Source organism: Salminus brasiliensis, chromosome 5, assembly GCF_030463535.1.
Source record: "Salminus brasiliensis chromosome 5, fSalBra1.hap2, whole genome shotgun sequence".
NCBI classification, from domain to species: Eukaryota; Metazoa; Chordata; class Actinopteri; order Characiformes; family Bryconidae; genus Salminus; species Salminus brasiliensis.
In genome coordinates this window covers 11,399,911-11,425,460 of record NC_132882.1, presented here as the reverse complement: position 1 = coordinate 11,425,460, position 25,550 = coordinate 11,399,911, and the positions used below count along the sequence as shown (strand labels likewise).

The following is a 25,550-nucleotide window of genomic DNA, read 5'->3' as shown; positions in this document are numbered from 1 at the left end:
ATGACCCTTCTGCCTGGGGTTCTGATGGTAGCAGAGTACAATATCTATCATGCTAGTGAATCTATGCTAGTGAAATCTTATATGAATGGTTAATAACTAACATTGAGTGTTACATTTAGACATTATTACACCAAATATCAGATAGCAAAGCAAATATTCTTTGTTTTTTGGTGGGGGGATCTGCACCAAAGCTACTACACCCCAAGGCATAGCAGCATAACCACACATCATTTTTATTCTCTGCTAAAAAGCCTTGTAAAAAATTCATAAGAGAAGTCTCTAACACAGCACGCAAGATTTTAACCTAGTAAAGACAAAGCCAGGGTCTTCCAGAGTGTAGTTTCAGCAGCCGTTGTGAACAGTGTTGGAAAGACTCCCTGCAGGTGGTGATGCTGATGTGGAAAGATCAGATTTGCTCATATTAGGTGCAGTCATGGCCTGCTTGATTGAGCGTGATAAGTTGATATAATCTATAGCTGGAGGGACCAGCGTCTACACACTGGATTAAAATGGGGAGCTGTTGCTGGTGTTTTGTTGATGTTTACCAGGTAAGAAATTGGATTTTATATTGGTCAATTTTAGCAAGGTTTTACCATAGAGATTCAGAAGACAAAGTCAGGATTCTACTTTTATTTAACAGATCAATTTGACATTCCTAACTGCATTTTTTAATAAATGTAATTAGATAATGTGTGGTAGCACTTTGTGTTTTCTGATTCTGATGCTAAATTGTTATTTTCTCTATAAAGATACCATAGAATGCATTTATTTATTATTTAGTTTGTTTTTTGATGTATTAATAGCAAGTATGCACAAGCCTTTTTACACCCCTGTTATTTATGCTCAGAATGAGATACATTTTTGTTATTGTTACTGTGATACACTCCTTATATGGTGGGCTTGTAAATAATTAGGTGAACTATGATGTGAGTGTGTGATGCTCCAGTCTAGGATTTACTCAGGATTCAATCAAATTCATTTTTATTTTTCTGTTTAATATTCGTTTCAGTATTTTCTGCAGATATCAGCCCATCCGGGACAGAGCTGCTATTAAGTCAAATTGCCTTGATTTCCACATAAAAACCTAAACTTCCTAACAACAAAGACCTTTTGAAATACACTGCTTGTTTCATGTCATAAGGACATACTGTTTCTGGTACTGTTAACCTAGAGGCCAGAATTTCACAAGCCATTAATAGCCTAGTGTCTGTGCAGTGTAATGAACAAGCAGCTTCCAATTATTGTCTTCTACAGATTTCTACAAGACATCTTTTTTTAAGAAGAGAGAGCTGAAAAAAGAACAAAGCTAGCACTTGAAGAGGAAGTGCAGCAGCTTTAAGGTTGTCAGAGGATGTAGTGAAGAAGATTGGGGCTAATTAGCCACCGTCGGCCTTGTGAATACAGCACCTAAAGCCGTGCACGCAACAAAATTGAAACCCAGCTCTTAAATGTGATTATGTGAGATAATTATGCCAATAGGAGACGCAGTGAAATGATCACCATGGCCTTACCTTCCCCTGGTGGTTGCTTGCTGAGAAAGCTGCAAAGCCAGAAGGAGTGGTGATGTGGCTGCTTATCTGCTGTAGTTAATGAGGTCCATGGAGCCCTAACCTGGCTAGGGTGGTAATAGTGTGATCATCTCCAGTGGGAATGAGGAAAGAGTGTTTCTTTTTGTGGCTGTTTGTGCTCTTTACATATAGTCACTGGCACATGCAATCCTTGTAACTACATTTCTGTTTGTTAATATTATCTTTAACCCTGTTGAAAACAACAACGGCCCTTTACCTTTAGGAGCTCTATCTTGGAATTTTCCTCACTTATCTGAAATATCAGACTAATCTATTAACTATTAAAATGTCCTTTGAGCTATACCATTGAAGAACCACTTTTGCTTCCCTAAAAAGAACCATTTTTGTAATAGAAACATATAATAACATTATATAGTATAACATTTTTTTTTATTCAAATGCAAGTTATTTAAGCCTTTAAACTGACTGTAACGCTCCCCACCCACCAGACTGAACGCCAGGCACCCCTGCCACCCATGTCAGACCAGCTGCCCACTCTCCTGCCACTGGCATCTGCCCTAACAACTGTGTTAAAGTTTATATGGACTAATTATGCCACTATTATTATTATCACCACCATCAACCACATTCATTACTCTTACCATCTCTGCTATGATTATATTAGTTATATTATATTATGATTATATCAGCACACCTGAGCAGAAGAACAGTTTTGGTGGTACAGTGGTACGGATGATGGGTTTGTCTAGCCATGAGAAAGTGTTCCCTTGCCACTGTTGCCTCTGGTTTGGTCACCAGGGGTTTCAGGCTCTGATGTTTTGTTGAACTCTTGTCCCTTTACTGATTCTGTAAAGCTGCTTTGTGAAAGCCCAGTTGTAAAAAGTGCAATACAAATAAATTTGATTTAAATGTTCTTCACACTTTACGCATCTCTATAAACATGGCTCATAGGAGTTCTTAGTAGTGTTTTAATAGAGGAGCCCATGCAGTTCATTAATGGAAATCATGATGTAAAAACAGCCTGATTTGATATCTCTGTTTATCTAATAAACTTACATATCTCATGCTATTCTCAGCCTGTCACCATTTAGCCTTGCCCACTCGCCATGCAGATCTCAGGAGTGCTCAGTATTTTTAAAGTGATGTACAATACAAGGCCAATGTAAATGGAGCTCACTTATCTTATATTCATCTTAAAGGAGTCGTAACATAAACAAGCATTTACAAATATGGAAGGCAAGATACATTGTGTGTTCAAATGTTTGTGGACACTTCTTGTAATGAATGCATCAAGTTACTTTAAGTTGCACCCATTGCTGACATAGATGTGCAAATGCACAAATACAGCTCATCTAGTCCCTTTAGATAAGGATTGCCAGTAGAATAGGACTCTCTGGAGCAGATGAACCTCTTGGCATCATGCCTAATACCAGACATGGGCTAGAGGGGTATAAAGCCCCCAAACACTGAGCTGTGGAGCAGTGGAACTGTGTACTTTGGAATGATGATGCTCCATCCAATACTTGTGGAGGGAGTTGGGGTGGTAATCATCCAACATTGTGACCGCAGTAACACTCTTGTCACTGAATGCAATCAAATCATCACTACAATGCTTACAAAATCACTACAAAATCTAGTAGAAAGCCTTCCCTGGGCAATAGAGACACTTACTCCAAGAAAAGCAGGAAAACCTTTTTTTAATAACCTTGATTTCAGAAGAAAGTGATAAATAAAATACTATATATTATATTTTCTAATATTATCTACTAATATATATTTTTGATTGATTGATTTTCTTACAACTGTAATGCAACCAGAATCATCACATTACTTTGTGCCGATCTCTGATATTGGACGACTTTCAATCAGAAAGATGCAGTGGTGTGTAAGGGCTTCTGAAGGCCATCAATGTCATTGGATTGGAGCCTACAGTGTCAGTGGGTTAGCAGGCAGGCAGGCAGGCAGGCAGGCAGGCATCCCCCAGCGTAGTGTACCCATGCATGCAGTGCCTCAGTGCTCAGTTGTAGCATCGTCACTAAGCCACAGGACGCTCCCAGCACATTCAACTCCATGGAGAATCATTATGTGTGTCACAGCACAATGAAACCATTTCTCTTGTAGGCTATGCACTTTTCCAAGCACTGCTGTAGATGAATGAGGAATAAAGGGCATCATTAGGAGATGCCAGTAAAAGTCTATTAGCCACCATTATTCTGTGGTGTGTTGGTCTGTTGCCCACTATTGTTTAATGGCGTTTTGGTCTCTATACAACTGCATTTAATGTGTGCAACTCAAAGCGAGTTTCTCAGAATAGTTGAAAAGCATGATTTACAGTAAATGCATTAGCACATGTGTGCATTAGTGTATTTCTTTCTTCTTGTGTAGGGAAAGATGATGGGCTTTTTTGCCCATATCGTCTCTTATCGTCTCTTATTATCAGTACAAAGACACTTGAGGCAGTTTATATTCGGAAACTTAGCAGTCGAAACATGACCACATACAATGTATAGTTTTCTTGCAGGGTGAAAAAGTAAACACTGCACATGACTGTTTTACATCAGTCATTCAATAAATGTAAAACGTCAGTCAGACAATTACAAATGTTCAACTGCTCTGAATTAGGAGAGAGAAGCTGGTTAGTATTAGCTTAGTTAGGATAGCAGTCTGCTCACCACAGACCAAACTCAAGTCTGGCTGACTTCGAGAATGACTCCAGCGACTGGTGACTAATGATCAAGCGACTGCTGTTGAAATCACAGAAAGCTGAATGTGTTACCGATAAAAACTTGTGTCTGAGAGAGCGAAGTCCAGTGTCCGGCTTTGGGAGTAACAGAAAGAAGAATTTAGAGGCCGCTTCTGCTGTGTTTGAAATCTAGGCTTAGATAAGTTAGCAGGAGCAGGCTAAACACCACGGCACAGACTGTGTTCTAGTTAACTGAGGCTCATATCACACACTTTAGAGGATCAAGTCTCATACCTGAGAGTACATATGAATGGTCTAAGGAGTGTTTTCAACTACTCAGGGACATTGAGCAGACTGGCTCATTCTAGTTCATCCTGTTCTGTTCTGTTCTTTCACCTGTTTTCAGACCCCCATCCTGTGGTCATGTACTGGACAGACACAGAACAGGTCATAATTTCAAAATACCGTCCTAGGTTTGAGAGACCGGCAACATTTATAAATACTGCACTACATGGTATTGTTACCTTTATACTGCTAAAGTCTAGTAACAGAAACAGCATGTTGATTCCTGAGAGATAATAGATTAAATTATTTGTGTGGGAAAATTCATTAATGAATTCATGTTTGTAACATTTTTAAAAAGCTTTTTATGCACTAATGACCATATTTTAGGATGATAAACAATGGAACAAAGCTACATTGTTGTGAGAGTGCCTAAAGGAATTTTGGACCTGCTGTAGGGTTCTTGCACACTCTTAAAAAAGTTTTTTGAGTGATACCATAGAAGAAACATTTTTGGTTCCATAAAGAACCAATTTTTTCATCGCTCAAAGAACACTTTATTATTATTAAAATTTTAGACTGACAATTTGGACTAGCAATTACCCAACCCAAACGTAATCTCCTCCCCCATCGCACGTGATGCCCTCGTCACCAGTGAGGGCAGACTAGCACACGCCCCTTCCGACGAAGGAACATCCCCGGGCAACCAACGTGTCCGGAGGAAAGGGCCGCGCACCCGGCTCCAACACACTAGCCTGCAGTCGCCAGTGAAGGCCAGCACCACAACAAAGCGATGTGGGGAGAGAGTGCCATGTACCCACCTTAGAGAGAACCAGTTGTGCTCTCTCAGGGCCTCGACAGCCAAAGGCTGGTAGCATGACCAGGATTCGAACAAGCGATCCTCTGCACCTTCATTTTTAAGATTGTAGTGGTTAAATATTCATATGGCTGGAGTTTTTTTTCAGTAGTTAGTCAATAATACAGTAAAAAGAGAACACAGGACTAAAAATGCATATTTTAGATTTTTTATACAGGGCCCATGATATTCATAATTATTCAGTAGAGTATGGTTTTATGCTATATTAAAGCAGTTGCCATGCATTACCTTCAGGTTCTTCATCTACATTGCCTCAGTTTTGCATTATTTGGTGCTCTGAGACGAAACAGAAGGATTGTACTGGTAGCTGGCCTCTCACTTTCATCCTAGCCAGCTCAGTTAGCCCTGTTACTGGAAGTCCAGTGCCGAGAAGAGTGATTGTTCTCTGCATTAGAGAGTGGAAATATGCACTCTCTTTATCAGAAACTTGATGAGCTGGGATTCTCATATGCTGCTTAATTCAACTAAATAATGTAGAAAGGCACGTCTAAGAGTGGGATAATATTCTTGTTGGCTATTTAGGGTTGTAATGTTATCACAGAGCACATTTTCTCTGTCTCAGACATCCTTGAAATCTAATTTATGTGTCTTTCTTTCGGCCATGGATCTTCTCTGAATAAGGCTTTGGCTTAACTTGGATTTTCTATTCAGAGTCAAGCTGTGCGTTAGGATACAAGTAAGGAAACACAAAATTCTAAATAAGATTTCCTATAATACAGCAGTAATCAAAAGTGCCTGTGTTAATGTTTATATGTTAATGTTCAGGTGTCAGGTTCGATACAATGTTCGATTCTGAGGTCAGAATTTGTAATATTTAGTTTGAAAAAAAAAGAAGTAAAAAAACACTGTCATTCGAATGCAGAGTGTATCCTCCCCCTCGCCGCCTTCTTTAATGTGATTGGCTGCACTGGTTTTGATTTTTTTTTTCACTTTATTTTTTACCATACCGATCCAGCCCTAAATCTAACTTTCTTTTGCAGGTTTTGTCAATTTGTTGTTCGTGTTCAATAGGAGTGAGGAATATGACAATATGTTATTGCTATCATGATACATGAAATTGTCATACTGTTTTCTTAGGGAATAATGGGTAGCATTGATCTGGAGCATGTGTATTATAAAGAAACAATTATAGAGTGTTCATAAACAACATCCACTGTATAGTCACTAAATAAGTAAATATTATGAATCCCTTTTTATTTGTTAACATTGAATTACTCGTTATCAGTGATTTTCAACCCTGCTTTTGCAGAGCTACCTGCCCACAGACATTGGATTCATATATATATATATATATATATATATATATATATTAAAATAGGGTGTGGTAGATTTGGATTGGAGTTGAAACTTTCAGAAAGAGAGGTTTCCAGGAGGAAGGTTGGAGACCACTGATCAATGTAGTATTTTATTTCTGTCTTTTTTTAAAGTGGCAGTACTGTTTTGTCCATTCCTTCTTGTCTACAGCTTAATATTATCACACGTATTAGGTTTGGTTAGGTTAGGTTTTTTAGCAGGTCTTTCTTTTTATGTATGAACACTTTTAATAGAAATTATCTAATGTGTTTTGTTAATGTTTACTTTTACTGAAAATGACTTTTGTACACTAGTCAGTGCCCTGGGGAATTCAATGACAGGCCTGAAGAGGCTTTGTTAGGGCCTTGCTCTGCTTACACATGTCTACTAAATCAGTCATCAAAGCAATTAACTGAAATCAGTTGACTCAGGGGTGTCTAAGCAGAGAAATCTCCAAACTATACTGGACACCAGCCCTCCAAAATCAGAATCGAAAACCCCTACCACACACCCTCCTCCTAGCTCTCTAAATGCAGACTCTTTTCACAAGGCACTTATGACTGGATTACCATCAATTGGGAAATGGTATTCGGGGAGATTTACAAATGCAGGTAAATGAATGCTTTAGTTGGATTCTGTGAGTAACCTCTTGACCTTCTTCTCAGGATTTGATGTGCTTTGAGTTGGCGAGTCAATATGCTGCTGCACCTGTGTAATGTTAAGGTCAGTGCCCTTCCTTTATTCGCTCAACATGAGATATCGTCATCATCCTCATCTTCATCATCCTCATCCTGGTCTCGCATCATGACCATGACCATGATCATCGTAACCATCAAGACTCATAAGATATTGAGACTAATAAGGGAGTAGGGATTCATTTCGGTCACAGTCCTCCTGTTTCCATATTAGCACTGTTACAATCTATTCAGTTAGTAACTAAGTAAGCTTCTGATTGTTTTGACAATTAATTGGACATAAAAGTTTTTTTTTTCTTTGTTGCACAAATGCATTAAAATAAGTAAGAGTAAATATTCAAATTCTGTTAAAGGTTCATTGAATTACTATAATATAAAAAAAATTGAATGAAAAAATGTTAAACATGAGCCAATGAACATAACCCAAAAAGCCCAAAACCCATAAACCCAAAATGTCTACCTGACTGTTGATAAGCATGTAATTGACATTAGCAGTCTGTTGAGCAAATGCAAATAGCGGTAGAGTCTCTAAACATCCATACTGCATCATTTTCTGAATTAGAGACTGCTTGATGCAATGGTGTGACACATTTTGCAATAGTTTTTTGCACAAGACACATTTTAAAGAGCACACTAATACTGGAAAGGCACCGCATGTGCTCTCAAACCACCTCAGTTCTTTTTAATATGGATTTCACAAGACATTGGACACATTCCTTTGAGATTCTGGACTATATTGACATGATTGTGTCACACAACTCCTGCAGATTTTTCAGGAGCACTTTCATATTGCAAATATCCTCTTCTACCACATCTCAAATGTGGATTCGGAGACAATGACTGGGAAGGCCGCTGAAAAACAAACAAGCTCACTGTCATGTTAATGAAGCCAGTTTGAGATGACCTATGCTTTGTAACATGGTGCATCACCATGCTGGAAGAAGACATTAGAAGATGGTAAATTGTGTCCATGAAGGGGTGCACATGGTTAGCAATCATGCTCAAATTGACTTTTGATGGCATTTAATTGATGATTGATTGGTATTAAGGGGGTCTAAAGTGTGGCCAGAAAACATTTCCCAAACTATTACACCACTTTCACGAGCCTAGACTGTCAACACAAGGCAGGTCAGGTTGATACAATTATTCAGAAGGAACCAAATTCTGACCTAACAAATGTGCTTAAACAGAAATTGAGATTCATCAGACAAGGCCAGCTTTTTTCAGTCTGGTGAGCCTGTGCCCACTGCAGCCTCAGCTTTCTGTTCTTGGCTGACTGAAGTGGAAGCCCACATGGTCTTCTGCTGTTGTAACCTTTTCACTACTCCAAGGTAGTGATTTGAGCCAGTAGGGCCATTCTCTGTTGACCTTTCTCATCAACAAAGCATTTCCGTCTGCAGAACTGCCAGTCACTGGATGTTCTAAATAAAATCCCAGGGGTTCAGCAGTTAAATTCAATACTCAAATCAACTTGTCTGGAATAGTTGGCTGATTAGATACTTGCATAAATGAGTAGATGTAGAGGACATAGCTCAATGAGCACATAAACATTTTTGTATTTGAAAGAAAGCATTGGAGCTCTCAAGTGGGGCAACTGCCTAAAATGATTAATGGTTCAGCCTCTGGGATCTCAGAGACCATAACTGACCTCACTTATTCTGTGTGGGTAGGGTACTGTAAGAGAGCCCAATTGAATAATTGAAATGATGAGTTTTCATTATGCAGAGGGCCATAATGAATCAGTTATGTTTACATTTAATTAATTAATGGTGACAGCCTTAGTGAGTCTTTCCAGTCTGTACAGAGCACACTGATGACATTTCTTTTCACTTCGAGTTTGTCTTTCGCTCAACTCATCTTTTCTCTTCACTCATTGTGTACTTGACTTTCTCGTTTGCACGGCTTTGCCCTGATATTGAGCCTTGTTTTTTTTCTTTATTATTCTGGTAAAGGTCAGCTTCTCAAGCTTGTGAGTGTCGAGACCAAGTCAGAAATACATTCCAACTGTGTTGGGAAGGGGAGATCAGCAGTGGTAATGATGTGAAGGGGACATTCCAACAGTGGTAGTGATTAGTCATCGAGGCTTTACCTGAGTCTATGAATAACTGGATAGAGCTTGATAACGAGGCAGCAATCAGTGTGTGGAGTGGAAGCTCCGGAAAGCACAGTAATGTGAGCCATTTCCTCACTTACTCTGCATCAGCAGGACTACAACAGAACTACTCCCAGTGTCATCAGCAACTGTATGGCAGTAAAGCAGAGTGATGGAGTTTGTGGAGAGCCTTGTTAAAAGGCTTTCTAGAGAACAGGCCAGAGCTTTTGTTCTGCTCATTGCTTCCTTTATGAAACTATGTTGCCATAGTTAAGGGCAAAAAGGCCCATCACTCTGATAAAGGCACTGTTTAAACCAGAGCCAGCCTGTACATGCACACACTCAGACTGGAAAAAGAGATAAGAGCAGGATCTTTTGCTGCATGTTTGGAGTACTTGCTTTTTGGGCGGGTTAGAGTTATGATTGTGTGAGTGTATGTGTCACTGAAAAAAGTAATTACATTGCAATTACTTTATTAAGATGTTTACTTCATTTTCACATTATTCAAATGTATATATTGTAAACCAAAATCAACTGTTTAATAAACACAATGGATTAATGGAGAACCTCTGTACATATTTTAGTTAAGTGAATGTGTGTGGTTGCATCTGGTTTTATATGCACATCTGGATAATGAGACTGTTATTTTAACAAGCTAGGAAAAATAGCATCTTATAATCTACAAAATCTACAAAATAGGGATGCATTGCAGGCTACCCATTTTCCACACATCAAACAAGACTACAATGTACCAGCCTGTTTTTCTGGCATTTAATGGTCTAAATACATTAGAAATTATCTGAAAATCTGAAATAAGTGAACAGCAAATCAATGTTTCTAATTTTAAAGTAAATCTATCTGCCTACATCAATATGATTCCAGTGTTATTGTGCTCCTCTACTACTAATTGCATTCAAAATAACCCTTTACCATTTTACAGTAATTCTCCTACAGCATGGTTTGGAAACTGGGTCTATTACACTGAACTCACTTTAAACCAAAGACAAAACAAATAAATCCCCAATGATTATACATGTTCAAATGTGGAATGCCTTGCCTTGGCAGATGGGTGCTGGGATACATTTGGAACTGGATCATTTGTCAGGTTACAGGCCGATCTGGTTATTAGGACTTTTTTATTAGGACTTTTAAGCCAGAACTGGATCTAGGCTTGAACTATATCCAATAAATCCTAAATGATAAACATGACAAAATTGTTTAAATACCTAAACCAAGCCTAATTTCATGCCATAGCAATCCTTCCAAAAGCCATCATCATAACCTTCATGAGTAATTTACCACTGGATGTTTTTTTTATCCTCATTTATCAGAATATGCCGTGCTCATTTCATGCAATTAAATGTAATCTGAATGGACCTGGATGCAGCTCAGTTTGCCCAGAAATGTTTACAGTTATCACAGTCTCTATAATAATGATGTGCCAGACTGCTTGAGGTATAGTTAGACTAGCATGGTCACAACTGTAGCCTTGCTTGTTCTGACTTTACAGAAGGCCACATATGCTCCAGAACCTATGGAAGACCTTGCTTATAGCTATTAGTGCTAGAGGACACTGGAAATGTCACATATTGCATTACTGTCTCAAGGGTATATCCTTATGGTGTTCTCTCTATTATACTATTTCATTTCAGCACTTACAGATTATAGTTCAGTTTAAACCAGTTAATTTAACAGAAAGTAAAAAAACTATATAGAGAGTATAGAGAGATGTTTTTCCTATAATGCATTAATGTTTCTTCATAACAAATTTGCATGTCACTGTAACAGACCAGCTCATTTCCTATCATATACTGTGTTAGCCATATACCTGCATTAAAGAGTCTTATAGTAGCACATAAACAGCATGGCGATATGCAGGAGACCAAAGCCAGCCCAGGAAATTGTTCCATGCACCTTTTTGGTTGTTGCTTTTTTGTGAGTTTGGTAAAGGTAGAAAGGTTAAGCTGACTGCTTGAAATTATTGGTTATTTTCCAAACAAATAAACACTTATTACCCAATTAAACAACTTCAAAAACAATCTCTTGCAGAACCTGTACCAGAACCGGTTTCTGGGCCTGGCTGCCATGGCCTCTCCATCGCGGAGCTCCCAGAACCGGCGCCGGTGCAAGGACGGAGCGCGTTTCAGCTACGCAGCTGAGCCATTCCCACCCAACCACGCTCTGGACGCCTTGACCCTCCCGCGGTCCACCAGCGACACAGACCTGGTTTCATGCCACAGCCGCTCCACCCTCACCGTCAGCACCTCGCTTTACTGCATCGGCCAGTCCCAGGACATCCTCATCTGCTGGGACATCAAAGAGGAAGTGGATGCTGGAGACTGGATTGGGATGTACCTGATTGGTGAGTTTTATAATAGTGAGTCAACCGTCAGGAAGCACAAGAAATATTAGACACATGTTGTTTTCAAGACAAAATACATCATCACAATAATTAAAGACACAAAGTCTTGGGACACTTTGCACACATTGCACCTACAGGAGCTTTTAGGACATCCCATTCTAAACCTATAGGCATTAATATGGAGCTGGTCCTCCTTACAGCTCTAACAGCAGGTCTGGAGCTCTGCAGTTATTGAGTCAGCAGAGTGTTAGAGACTTTTCTGCACTATGCTCTGTGCTCAGCACTCGGCCCTGACCCCGCTCTGTAACTTTACATGGTCAGACACTTTGTGGCTGAGTCGTTGTGGTTCCTAAATGCTTCCAATGTTCAATAATACAACTCTTAGTCGATAGTGGAATATCTAGGAGGGAAAAAAAATCACAACTGACTTGCTGCACCACTGTCATCCTATTACATACAGGACCACGCTGGAATTCAGTTAGCTCTTTAGAACCACCCATCTTTTCATTAATGTGTTAAGGCAGACGGCATGGTTAGAAACTTGATTTTTACACTTCTAAATGAATACCTTAAGAGATGTGTCCCAGTACTTTTGTCCATATAGTGTACACTATGTCCATCATGATATTGTTTTAATGAAACATGCAATTGGTCAGTGTTCTCTATGTACTGCCTATGTCCGCAAAATGCATAGAATGGATGTTGTGACATATTTTTATTGATAATAGTATAAGTGGAATAATAAACAAGTGTGTAGATGATATCATTAAGAACATTAAACATATTACAGATATTTGGGTGGTTCTTTTGACTCACAGTATTATATATTATATTATATTATATTATTTTATATTATAATACAGTCACAAAACCTTGGCACTGGTATGCTGTGGCCACAAGCATAAAGCTAACCTACAGTTGCTAGGTTACAGGTGAATAAGGTGGAATGATTCTTAAAGACTTTTTTTTTTATGTGTGGGTGAGACTGAAATAGATCCCAGCCCTCTCATTAGTATCGCTCTATACAGGGCTGAAGGGTTTAGTTTACTAAATAGCAATAAAAATGTAATAATCAGTAAATTAATTTGTGTCACCAATCGCATAAACAACCCAGCATTTGTGTTTTGGGTTTCTTATTAGAAGATACAGGCACACTATTCTAAAAAGTCAAAGCAATCAAAAAAACAAAAATTACAAATAAGAAGTGGATTGTGGGAGATTGTGGCATCCTTGCTATCACTCTGGAATTCCACTTTACAATCCGGACACTAAGAGAAAAATGGCCCACATACTCAAAAAGGCTGAAATGAGGATCCAAATAGGGAATTCATTTTGGTCAGCCTAGGAGATACCAACACTAAAATAATGCCACATAATCACCTTGTGAGGTCAGCATCAGAATAATACAGTGTAATCTACGTAGTGATTCAAATATGACTGTTGAAATATGTGCTATTTCAGATGATGCAGTTTATCAGAGGCACTGGAGATTGCATTCCTCTGACTGTCTGACACTGTAGTTGGTTTCTTTTTTGCACAGATGAGGTTCTTTCAGAGAACTTTCTGGACTACAAGAACCGTGGAGTGAATGGATCACATAAAGGGCAGATTGTGTGGAAGATCGATGCCAGCTCATACTTTGTCGGGTGTAAGTATTTCTTGCTCTCACTCATTCTCTCTCTCTCTCTCTCTCTCTCTCTCTCTCTCTCTCTCTCTCTCTTGTCACTTATCTTACAGCTCAGAAAGGATTGGTGAGCACAGGTTGGTGTGGGCTTCAGGGCAGAAATATATAAAATGAATGTTGCCTGGTCTGTGAAATATATTTCCAAAACAAATAGCTGCAAGTCCTTAAATCCTTTGGATATTTTGGACTGGTAGGATTGAGGATTTCAATTTTTGGAGTTAAAATGCTTTACGATGTCTGTCTGCATCGTATATGTATGGACAGGTTTGTAAAGTCTTTCTTGCTGTACTTAAGCAGGCTTTTTCATTCATCCCATTTTATTCTTTTTCAGTGAGCCCTGTGAAAGGTTGTCTTGATTATGGAAATGGAATGTCCTCATTAAGCATTTTTGCTCAGTGCCTGAAAACCATTTTTGCTTAGTGTTTATTTTAGCTTATCCCTTCTTTCAGAGCAACGTGACAACCTCCATGACAGCTCTCTCTGCCTACCTATGCCATATCCCTGGGTGAAGCAGTGAAAAATTCTAAACTGAGTTAGATGTACTGCATCTGCATGGCTGCCTTTATAAAGAGTCCCAGTGTGCATAAGGTTTCAGTGCCACCTGCTTTGTTCTTGCAGTACTGTGTCTTCACTCAGAGTGTTCATGCTGAGTGTGCATCTTCCGTCTGAATGATGTGTCTGTTTCAGAATAATATGAAAGACATTTCACTCAGACCTCAACTGCTGAATTTGACACAGTTCATTAGATGTAGTTGCTAGAGATCAGATAGATTAGTCTAACTACTAATGCCTAAGGGTGTGACGGTGCACAAAAGTCACGGTTCGAGTACAAATCGGTTTTGGACCTTGGAGTCCAGTACAATGGGACAAAAGCAACAAAACCACCCATTTGCATAAGACTAATATCACGGCTGAAAGGTAAGCATGCTACTAAAAGACTGTGCCCGTCAAAACGTATTCCGGGTTCCTTTTTATACATGTTGTCCTACTCCAAGCTCTATAGGCTTGAAAGCCAACTACCAATTAAGTAAATCAGGTGATTTGCATCTCTGTAATGAGAAGGGGTGTGGTCTAATGATATCAACACCCTATATAAGATGTGCTTAATTATTAGGCAACTTCCTTTCCTTTGGCAAAATGGGTCAGAAGAGGGATTTGACGGACTCTGAAAAGTCAAATATTGTGAGATGTCTTGCAGAGGGATGCAGCAGTCTTGAAATTGCCAAACTTTTGAAGCGTGATCACCGAACAATCAAGCGTTTCATGGCAAATAGCCAACAGGGTCGTTAGAAACATGTTAAAAAAAAAAAGACGCAAAATAACTGCCCATGAATTGAGGAAACTCAAGCGTGAAGCTGCCAAGATGCCATTTGCCCCCAGTTTTACCATATTTCAGAGCTGCAACGTTACTGGAGTATCAAAAAGCACAAGGTGTGCGATACTCAGGGACATGGCCCGAGGCTGGATCAGTAAAGGGCAGAGAGCTCCACTCCGACTCAGACGCCAGCAAGGTGGAGGTGGGGTACTGGTATGAGCTGGTATCATCAAAGATGAACTTGGGGGACCTTTTCGGGTTGAGGATGGAGTGAAGCTCAACTCCCAGACCTACTGCCAGTTTCTGGAAGACACCTTCTTCAAGCAGTGGTACAGAAAGAAGTCGGTATCGTTCACATGATTTTCATGCAGGACAATGCTCCATCACATGCATCCAAATACTCCACAGCGTGGCTGGCCAGTAAGTGTGGTGACATGGCCCCCTTGTTCACCTGATCTGAACCCCATAGAGAACCTGTGGTCCCTCATGAAATGTGAGATCTACAGGGAGGGAAAACAGTACACCTCTCTGAACAGTGTCTGGGAGGCTGTGGTGTCTGCTGCACGCAATGTTGATCATAAACAGATCAAGCAACTGACAGAATTTATGGATAGAAGGCTTTTGAGTGTCATGGTAAAGAAAGGTGGCTATATTGGTCACTGATTTGTTTTTGGTTTTGTTTTTGAATGTCAGAAATGTTTATTTCTAAATTTTGTGTTATATTGGTTTACCTGGTGAAAATAAACAAGTGAGATGGGTATATATTTGTTTTTTATTAAGTTGCCTAATAATTCTGCACAGTAATAGTTACCTGCACAAACAGATATCCTCCTAAGATAGCCAAATCCAAAAATATTAAGCTTTGATATTTGAGTCTTTTGGGTTGATTGAGAACATAGTTGTTGTTCAGTAATAAAAAGAATCCTCTCAAATACAACTTGCCTAATAATTCTGCACACACTGTATGTTAGCCTAGAATGTGGCCGCTTAGTCCTGTAAGTAACATCAATGTGGGATTAGATGTTTGGTGTGTTCGCACATTGCTTACGATGACACTTATCAAATGTGCAGTGATACAAATGTGACCATATGTCACTGTCACGCCAACGTTAACTCCATTAAATGTAGCTAGTGAACTACATTTCCCACAATGCTGTATCGACAATCGCTTTGACATGCAGTTTTCCAAGCGGCTGTTGCGGTAGGCAGGGACGCATAGTAATAGCATAGTTATGTTCCAGGCATGATACCAGGTTGGCATAAGACTATTTGTTTTTCATTTATATATACATATCAGGTGCCAATCAGCTTAAGCTGCAATTGCATGCCAACTGTTCTTTTATAAAATAATAAATTAATGACACAAGCACTTTAGAAGTACAGTGAACCAGAAACTCCAGCACTTGTGAAATGTGCATACACCTGTAGGCTATGCATACCATGTCATTTCCATATGTCTGTATGCACACATATCATTACACCCCTATTAATGCAATGTACTGTAGGCAGGAGCTGATAACACTGATATTAAAGCACAGAATGCGAGTGTAATCTGGGTGACCTGGGGCTTTTGCAGCATTATGTGACCGTGATTTGTTGCCGTTGCCCTTATAAGTACAAATGGGAGTGGTTGGAGAGGCAAATTGCTCCATATTTGCCAGGTGACTGTGGGCCAGGTGTGGGCTGTTCAGTAAAGTAGGTTGGGTACAGAGTGTGCCGTAAATGCTTATCGAGCTCTCTCCATTTTTAGAAGGCATAGTAAGTATGCAAGGGGACACATTTAGCCTGACTTATACACCTGGGGGAACACCTTCCACTATCTATATCCACTCATATTCACACAGTCTCATTCATTCGTCTTCCAGCACTTAAGGACTCATCCTCTACACAGTAGAGCTGAGACCTTAGCATTCAACTGAAATAAGACCTCTGCAACATGCTTGTCAGACCGCTTCTGGATGCATTATGCATAGTCCTCATTTTCCATACTTTTTCTAACAGTGCTGTGTCTAGATTTGTCACGCTCAGTGCTTGTGAAAGTATTGCCGAAGCACGCAGCAATGTCACATGCAGTTCCCTTCAGCACCTTCCCATCACTTACAGTAACTCGGCTAGATATCCCACTACCCGTCACATGCTCTTTCATCACAGGACGGGCCCTGTGGGTGAGAGCACCATCCCATGTGCTCGAACACTTCCAGCTGTAGTGCTGAAAAAAAGGGCTTGTTTTTGTTTATGCCAGACATGTCAGAAATGTCCTCACTGATATGAAATAAAGAGGAAAGGAACCTTCTTGCTAAAAGGATCAGGTAGTTCCTTATTGAGTGCCTACACTACACTCTTAAAAAGAAAGGGGCTTCTAATGGTTCTTTGAGCGGTGCCATTGAAGATCCACTTTTGGTTCCATAAAGTATCAGGTTTGTAATAGAGAACATCTCTAATGCGCACATGGTCTCTTAATGGAACCAAAAGTACTTCTATGGCATCACTCAAACGAATCATCTCAAGCGTCTTTATTTTGAAGAGTGTAGGGTAAGTGTTTATGGCATGACACAAGGCTTATGCCACTGGTGGTGGGTCAGAGCTGTTGGGAACCACTGGGGTTCATGAGGGGTTTGAAGGCTGATACCAGATTTCTACTGACCAAATGATCAGTAAAGCAAACAACCCTTTTTTCTTCCTTCCTTATACTAGCTAAAGGTTGCCTATCCTTCAGTTAGTTGGACAGCTAGCTAGTAGTATCTGACCACTTAGTTCTGTAAGTAACGTTAATGTATGATTAGATGTTTGATGTGTTCACACTTCGCTTACGACAACACTTATCAAATGTGCAGTGATACAAATGGACCATTTGTCACTGTCACGCCAACGTTAACTCCAGTAAATATAGCTAGTGTACTACATTTCCCACAATGCTGTATCGACAATCGCCTCGGCTTGCAGTTTTCCAAGCCATTGTTGATGTTTCAGGTGTGATACCAGGTTGGCATTGGGATAGATTCTGCAAAAGTTAAATCTCTTACTCTTGCTCTTTCCTTACAGCTGAGACCAAGATCTGTTTCAAGTACTATCATGGAGTGAGTGGAGCACTGAGAGCCACCACACCCTGTGTAACAGTGAGGAACACGTCTGCTACCGTAAGTACATACAAACTGGGTCGATGCAGACTGCATGGATTGGTTAATCTTCATTACCCGATGTTACGTTAATGAACTACACACACGTTGCATAGACAGTCATATACAAAAGTTTGGACACCCACACAATGATGTCCTTAACAAAGTCACCATACTGCTCTCATTAGACTATTCATAGCTCTTCCACCACAACGAGGCCCTGATTCAGGAAGGCATGCCATATTTTGTTTCATGTATGTTGACCAAATGTGCCTAAACATTTGCATATGAGTGTATACAAGCACAACCTTTGATGTTATTTATGACCCTTCTGAAAGGTGGTAAATGATATCACAGGGACATTAAGGGGACAGCAAGGCTGGGGACCTCATTGGCTCCAAAAAGAGAAATTTCCATATAAACCCAGTCTGTTGTTGCAGTTGTTTGGGATGCTCCAATAAACTGGTGTAATGGCTTTTTTCTTTTTTGCTCCTTTTAGCAGTAATAGCCTATAAACAGTATCATTTATTTGTGGTACTAAATTTTGTTTTCTTAATATGCTTAATTTATAAATACCACTAAGTGTGAGGGTTTAGTTGAGACACAAACATAATTATTCTAATTACCAACAGATGAGGCTATTTACATTTTCAGTCTGTGTGTAGATTTCTTTAAGCCACGTAAACACCAATCGAAACTGTAAATAGCCTTATCTGTTGGTAGGGGGAAATAGGGACATTTTTGCATTGGGGTATAATATTTTTATTATAAATTATTATTTAACTGATATTAAATTAATTATTATATCAATTTAATTATTTATGAATTATTAATTAAGCCACACATTTCTATATATAGTCCCGATATACAGGCATTATTACTTATTTATTTATTACTTATTTATTAATAATTACAGTAAATGTTCATTTACAGTGTAATATTCAGTCTGCAGCAGTGGAAGTCCATTATACAGATAAGTGCCATTGCTGAAACTAGATCTCTCGTTTCTACCTATATGATATATATTTATGACTGTCGCTACTTCAGCACAATTTGTCTCTCTTTTGTTTACTTGAGTGTGGCAGCCCACGAGACTGTGTGAGTATTGGAGCCGTAAGTGCCTTGCAGTCAGACACTCTCTCATGCCTGTCACTTTACATTTCTAGACAAAAGGGAATTAGAGTTTATGAAAGAAGGGATTAGCTACATCAGCAGTCATATTATGTATGTTTAAAGTGTCTGTGTGCCGGCCTGCTCTCACAGTCACAACAACCACACTCATCCTCTGGCCTCTGCTCTTCAGTGAAGACAGAAATGACCCCGCTTTGTCTTTCTAGCCTGCAGTTCCTTCCTGCCCTTATCTGCCCCCTTTGCTTTGTCATGGAAATATCCGTAATGAGATCACTCGTTCAAGGTGACTGAGGCAGAGAGTGATTTTACACAGCTTGGCTTAGAGGAGGGCATACACCACTTTTAGTGGCTTGTAGTTAATGAACACATATTGCAGCAAATACTAATGAAAATGTGAGAATAATGACCAAATATCTCATTTTTACTGGTGCTGGTGGTACAAGCCTAATATAACTAACAAGCAAAATAAGCTCATAGCCATCTTTTGGGATCACTGCCTGAATAATTAGACACTTGCCTCAAGCTGTGTCTGATAACTGAAGAAAGGAAAGCACACTTCCTCACCATTTCTCAACCTTCACATTTAACCCGTTCATGGCAGTAAACATACACACTCAGAGTAGTGGGCAGCCAGTTTAGCACCTGAGGTGCCTTGCTCAAAGGCACACTGCAAAAAAAAAAATGCTGTATATTTTCAATTTATATATAATATAAAATAACTGGTTTTAGTCATATTCTTTAATTACATAATTGGCTAATATTAATCTGCCAAACTTGCTTGTATAGCCTTTCTATAAACCAGTCAACCATTATATAAAATATAAAGAGGAGGTGACCTGGGGTGAATGACTACACACTGGTCATAAGTTAAAGAGACGGGGACATACCCAATATACAAATAGATGATGCCAGGAGCCAATGGAAAAGGAGATTTTTATGATGACCCACAGACTTATTTTACAGTGTACCTCAGCCGTGGGTGGAGAGGTAGGATAAAATGCTGTTCCTTCACCCCCCCCCTCCTCCACCCCACCCTCAGTTCCTGCCAGTCTTGGGGATTAAATCTGCAGCCTTCCAGTCTCAAGCCCACTTCTCTAATCTTTTCCTCTTATATGAAGAACTATTTTACCAACCAAAGTACCAGTTCCTATTCCCCATTCATAATTGAAAAATATGTTTTTGTATTTGAACACCAAACAGGTCTTGGACATTTTGATGGTAGACTAATTGATTTTTTACTAACCCATTAAGCCTTTCAGTTTATTTAATAGTCATTTGGTATAGCTCAGCTTTACAGGTCAAGAGTATTCACATTGCTCTTGGGGTTAGGAGGTTTGCAAATCCTGTCAACCTCTATTGCAACTGCTGGGTTAGATTGCAATGAAAAGCTACATGCTGAATCTAGTCCAGTGCCTTTAGGGCAGCTGTCCTTTGTTGAGTTGAGTTTAAGCAGGTGATGAAAATGTCACCTTATATTTGGGGTCTTGCGCTCGCTGACTCTTTATCTCTCATTCTCTCTCTCTCTCTCTATCTCTTTTTCTCCCGGCCTTTGTACTGCTTCAGAAATCAGGTTACGTTGCATCTCTGTTATAAAAACTAGATTAAACAGTTTAGAGGATTTAAAGGTCATTGCACCGAAAGCAATCACTGTAGGTGCAGGTTTGTGAGGTTGCAGAAACACAGCAGTGTCCTCACCTGGTAAACTGATGGTAGAGATGGAGATGGAGTGTGTCATGGTTATCGTCCAAACAAGACTGAATAAGTGCATGTGTCATAGACCAGTTACGGGAAACCTGGAACTTCATGTAATGTGGAATCTGGGTGAATATATTAGGAAGAAAGTTAACAGTTAGGCCTAAAGTTGATAATGTATTAAAAGCAGGTAAAACAGTCAAGCATAAGAATCTGAGCCACTTTGACAAGAGCCAAATCGTGATGGCTAGATGACTGGGTCAGAACATCTCCAAAACATCAGGCAGGTGGAGTGTTCCCAGTATGCAGGTCAGTACGTACTAAACGTGACCCAAAAAAGGACAAACTGTGAACCATCGACAGGGTCATGGACACCTAAGGCTCATTGGTGTGATCTATGGTAGTCCACCTCAGAACTTTCAGAACTTGGAGGATCTGGATCTGATGTTCCATCTTGCATCTTTAGTTAATGATTGATACCCCACTGGTCTGCATCATCTATAACACCAACATCTTCCAGACTCACTCTGAGACAGAAATAGTCAAAACAGTGCCCTTTCCATACCACCTTTTCTGGTTAGCCTCCAGCTAGAGCGCAAGATAGAGTTACTGTAGGCCACTGCCATTGTGCTGTCGTGGTCCCGGAAATGCTGAGCTCTCCTGAACCTGATCCCAACAGCAGTGCCCTTTCTCTGGAGGGTTTAAAAATAACTGCTGGCGGACGCTGGTGCAAAAAGGCCATGCTCAGGTGTGAGAGGGCGTTAGCCTAGCTGACAGGCAGATGGATAGCAGAGCTCTCCATCTGTTCGGACTCTCTGGTACTGAATTTTTGCCCGGAGTGAGCTGCTTTGGGACTGATGTCGCCCAATCGGACTGAAGGGAGGAGGCGGAGGAGGAAGAGGGAGGGCTCTGTCACTTGGATGCCTGATTGGGTAAAGGTACATATTCTCATCTAATTAAGCGCTGGGCAATATGTCGGCTATATCAGTACAGGTGTGATGTAATTAAAAGTAGAGTGAACAGGAGAGTGTGGTCGAGTAGTGGGAAGCAAGTGGATGAGCAATTCTGCTCTTAGTAGGTGGGGAAATTTAGCAGGTATGCTTGAGTACTGATCATCAATCATTTGTACATGAATCCTACATGCACTAAGTCGATGGATACTTGAGTGCAACAAGGAGATGAATGGTAAACATAACCCCAGAGTTAAGTCAATAGAATGAAAAATAAAACTGGCATTTGCAGGTGATTTTGTAAAGAACCAATTTTAAAATGTATGTATGTATGGCACCATAAAAATACTATATACTATATAGAACCCTGAAAGCAGCATTACGTAGAATGGCTGTTTCCTGTTTCTGGCCCCCCCCTTACAATTCCCACTTTGAGCCATGAGGATAGCTGTAGGTACTTTTTTTACTTTTATTTTATTTCATTTGAATTAGTTGAATGTTTTAATAAAATATGTTTAATTTGTTTGGCAGGAGAAAAAAATATAATTGTATGCCCTTTGAATGTCTAGATGGAAATGTGGAAGGTATGCTTTTAATTATGCTTTTCATGTAATTGAGTTAAAGTGAATGTATTTCATATACATATCATATCCTCCAAATAATAATTATGTTAGATGTCTCTAAATGGTAAATAGTTATCTAAGGTTTTATGAGATGCTTTCATGAGATTTTGAGTTAGAACAGTGCCAATGCAGATGTCCAAGAAAACACAGATTTTCATTATCATAATTGGATTATGATATTTCTTAATGTTGCATGGCTAATGCCTGTTTGAACTTATCCAAACGCTGAACAACAAATGACTATGACACATATTGTGTTTCGTAAAAATACGTAAAAAAGTATTGTGATCATACAAATTCGCTACACTATTTGTCCAAATGTTTGTGGACACTTGTAATGAATGCACTCGGCTACTTTAAGTTGCACCCATTGCTGACACAAATGCATACACTGCTTGTCTAGTCCCTGGAGAGAAGTATCTGTAACAGAATATGACTCTCCGGAGCAGAAAATCATGAACCTATAGACACCTGCCATGCATAATGCCCCCCAGCATTGACCTGTGGATGCTGTGTTTTCTGTAATAATGATGCTCTACGTCCTTAAACAATTCACTCAGCATTTGTTGACAAGCTGAGGGGTTGTCAGATCCAGCATCTGGAGTGAAAGAAACATGTGGACTGAGATGGTAGAGTGATATTACAGGGTTTTACACAAATCAGACTTGGTTACTCAGCGTTACTCAGATCTCAGGAGCATAGTTAGTTAGCAGCATGCTAACTCAGCCCGGAGTAGCAACGATATGGATGCTATTATCTTTATTTTAGTGTATTACTGAGTATTTGAGGTTGGTTGACATATAAATAGAAAGTCACTGTAATTATTCACAAGTTTTATTAGACAATGTTGCATCCTCTGGTCTGGTCTTACTGGATACGTCCTTTTCTGTTTTGTGTTTAGCTGCAGTTTGGTAGTCAGCTGAGAGAGTCCAGTTTGTCTTTGAGGGAGTAGACAATAAAGAGATAAGATGGTAAAAGCTTCTTGGCCAGCATTAGGTTTTAGCCTAGCGCTGATCATGGTATACTCCCCTTGACTTTCTCTAAATCCCATACAGAGACTGAGCTCCTCTACTGCAGTCACTGGCACAGGAGAAATATTCAAGGATGCAAGAATTCAAGGAGATTTTATCGTCATTCGCATCACATGTGGTACATGGGGTGGAACGAAATTGAGATCCCAAGGTCCCAGTTACACCCAAAGAGCAATTAAGAATAAATACAATAATTACAATAGTAATAAAACCAGAGAAATTTAGGAAAAGTAGCAGCAATCTAATCACAATATGAGATGAGTGTAGCAGCATGAATGCTCTGAAGCTGTTGTCCATAGTTGCTGCTTTTGGGGCCAAACTGTTCTTTATCTTAAAAAGTTTAGTTCGGCTCACATAACTCACAAGCTTAAGGCGTGATAGCTAAAAATATCTAAAAGTATGTTTGCCATTTTTATGACTAATATAAATTCATTTGGCACTTACAGAATAATGTTTTTACTTCATTACTTCCATGGCCCCCATCCCAAGCAAGCAAAACCTCAACAGCGTTAATGCAAAGGCATCTCTAGGGAGCCCAAGGTCTTTCAGTGTGTTTGCAAGAATGTATGAAAAATGTGGAATAAAAAGCTTATTTTCCACAGCACTCCTCTCTGTCTGCTGCCCTTTTAGCAGATGGAAGGAAACCTGTGCAGGAAAAGATGTGTTTCAGCTATCTGTCTGCGAGCACATGCAGCTCGTGCAGTAGGAGGCTGGGCTCTCTGCATAAGCAGATTCATGCACTATTGTTCAGTTTGTCCTTTCGGATCAAATGACCCAGGCTTTGATGATGATGCAGACAGAAGGAGAGAGTGGCAGAGTTCTTGGAGTTCTGGGCTGCTAGAAGTTATCCTTTTGTATAGATATTGGATTTTCCAGTTTCCCTCAGACGTATTCTGGTGAGGTCTTTGAGGAATCTCATCCTAAAGCAGTGGAAAGTACAGCTCCCGCACCCTTGTTTCCCATTTTTGTCAGTAAGCTTGGCAAAGAAGTTGAGCTATGCGCATGTATATTAATGAGAGTGTGACAGAGCACGTCCTCTGGTTGGGTTCCCTCTCGTGGAGTTTGCATTGTATGTGAAAGTGGTTTTCCAGAGTAATGTAATATGTATGAGTTGAGCAGATGAAGGTGCCTGTGATTGTGTTTGTGCATAAATGAGTTAGGCTGTCTGGAGCTTCTGTGTTGGCAAAGTGTTTTTCCAGCGTTTAATGCTCAGCGCACAGTTAGCATGAAGTAGTGTATGGGTTCAGAATTTGGGTGGTTATAGTTTCTGTGTGTAAGAGAAAAAGAATTGAGTGGAAAAGAATAAGGACACTCTTGCATACATTATATAGCTAATGTTTGTGGACACCCCTACTAATGCATTCAGCTACTTTAAGTTGCACTCATTCCTGACACAGATGTGCTAATGCCAGGTGTGGGCTAGAGGGGTATAAAGCTTCCACAACATTGAGCTGTGGAGCAGTGGAAGAACTGTGTTCTCTGGATTGATGGTGCTCCATCCAGTGCCACCATACTTTTGAGATGAGTTTGGGGATGTTAGATCTCTCTAATTCTCTTGATGCTGAATGCAATCAAATTCTCTCAGCAATGTGGTGTCCAAAAGGTAGTAGAAATTGATCTCTGAACAGTAGAGACAGTTGCTCCAACAAAAACAGGATAAGCTTTTTGTTTTAATAACCTTGATTTCGGAAGAATCAATAAATGAGTAGGTGTCCCAATACTTTTGTCTATATATTGTATCTTTAAAGAGACCATATCCTGTTTGTTTTTTTTTATTATTATTTTGAGGAAAGCTTCCCCTTGGAACTAAACTTGAGAATTTCCCCACTGCGGAATAATAAAGGATTATCTTATCTCTTAAACGGTGCCTTTTACTGGTAGTGCACTTTTAAAGCTGACATATGTAAATGACCTCTGTTTTGATTGGCTGCTCTGTGCTGTTCCTCATTCCGAAAGCAGACTGAAACACACTTCTGTGTAAATGTTAAAGGATAAACTGTAGCCTGATTGGGTTTTTGTGACATCACAAATACAGATTCAGAAAATGCTGGTTTTGCTGCTTATTTTGCATATTCGGACCACTTGGACAGGGGATTAAATGCTTACGCTGCTCGAAAAGGGCTTTATTAGCCTGTTTAAATGTTTCTCCTCTGATCAAAAACTGACTGTAGATGTTTCCTGAAAGACCTGTTTGT

General features: G+C 39.7%; 1 protein-coding gene across 2 annotated transcripts in view; it reads left to right on the top strand.

The window, feature by feature from the left end:
* Window positions 1–25,550, top strand: part of hecw1a (HECT, C2 and WW domain containing E3 ubiquitin protein ligase 1a) — a 99,976-nt gene that overhangs the window by 5,761 nt on the left and 68,665 nt on the right. The window contains exons 2-5 of one of the 2 annotated variants that reach the window (XM_072679385.1): window positions 7,330–7,387; window positions 11,501–11,813; window positions 13,354–13,461; window positions 17,855–17,949. In XM_072679385.1, coding sequence (XP_072535486.1) covers window positions 7,361–7,387; window positions 11,501–11,813; window positions 13,354–13,461; window positions 17,855–17,949 — 543 coding nt within the window. In that variant the 5' untranslated portion in view covers window positions 7,330–7,360. The remainder of the gene's footprint in view (window positions 1–7,329; window positions 7,388–11,500; window positions 11,814–13,353; window positions 13,462–17,854; window positions 17,950–25,550) is intronic. The other variant, XM_072679384.1, reaches the window with a different exon arrangement.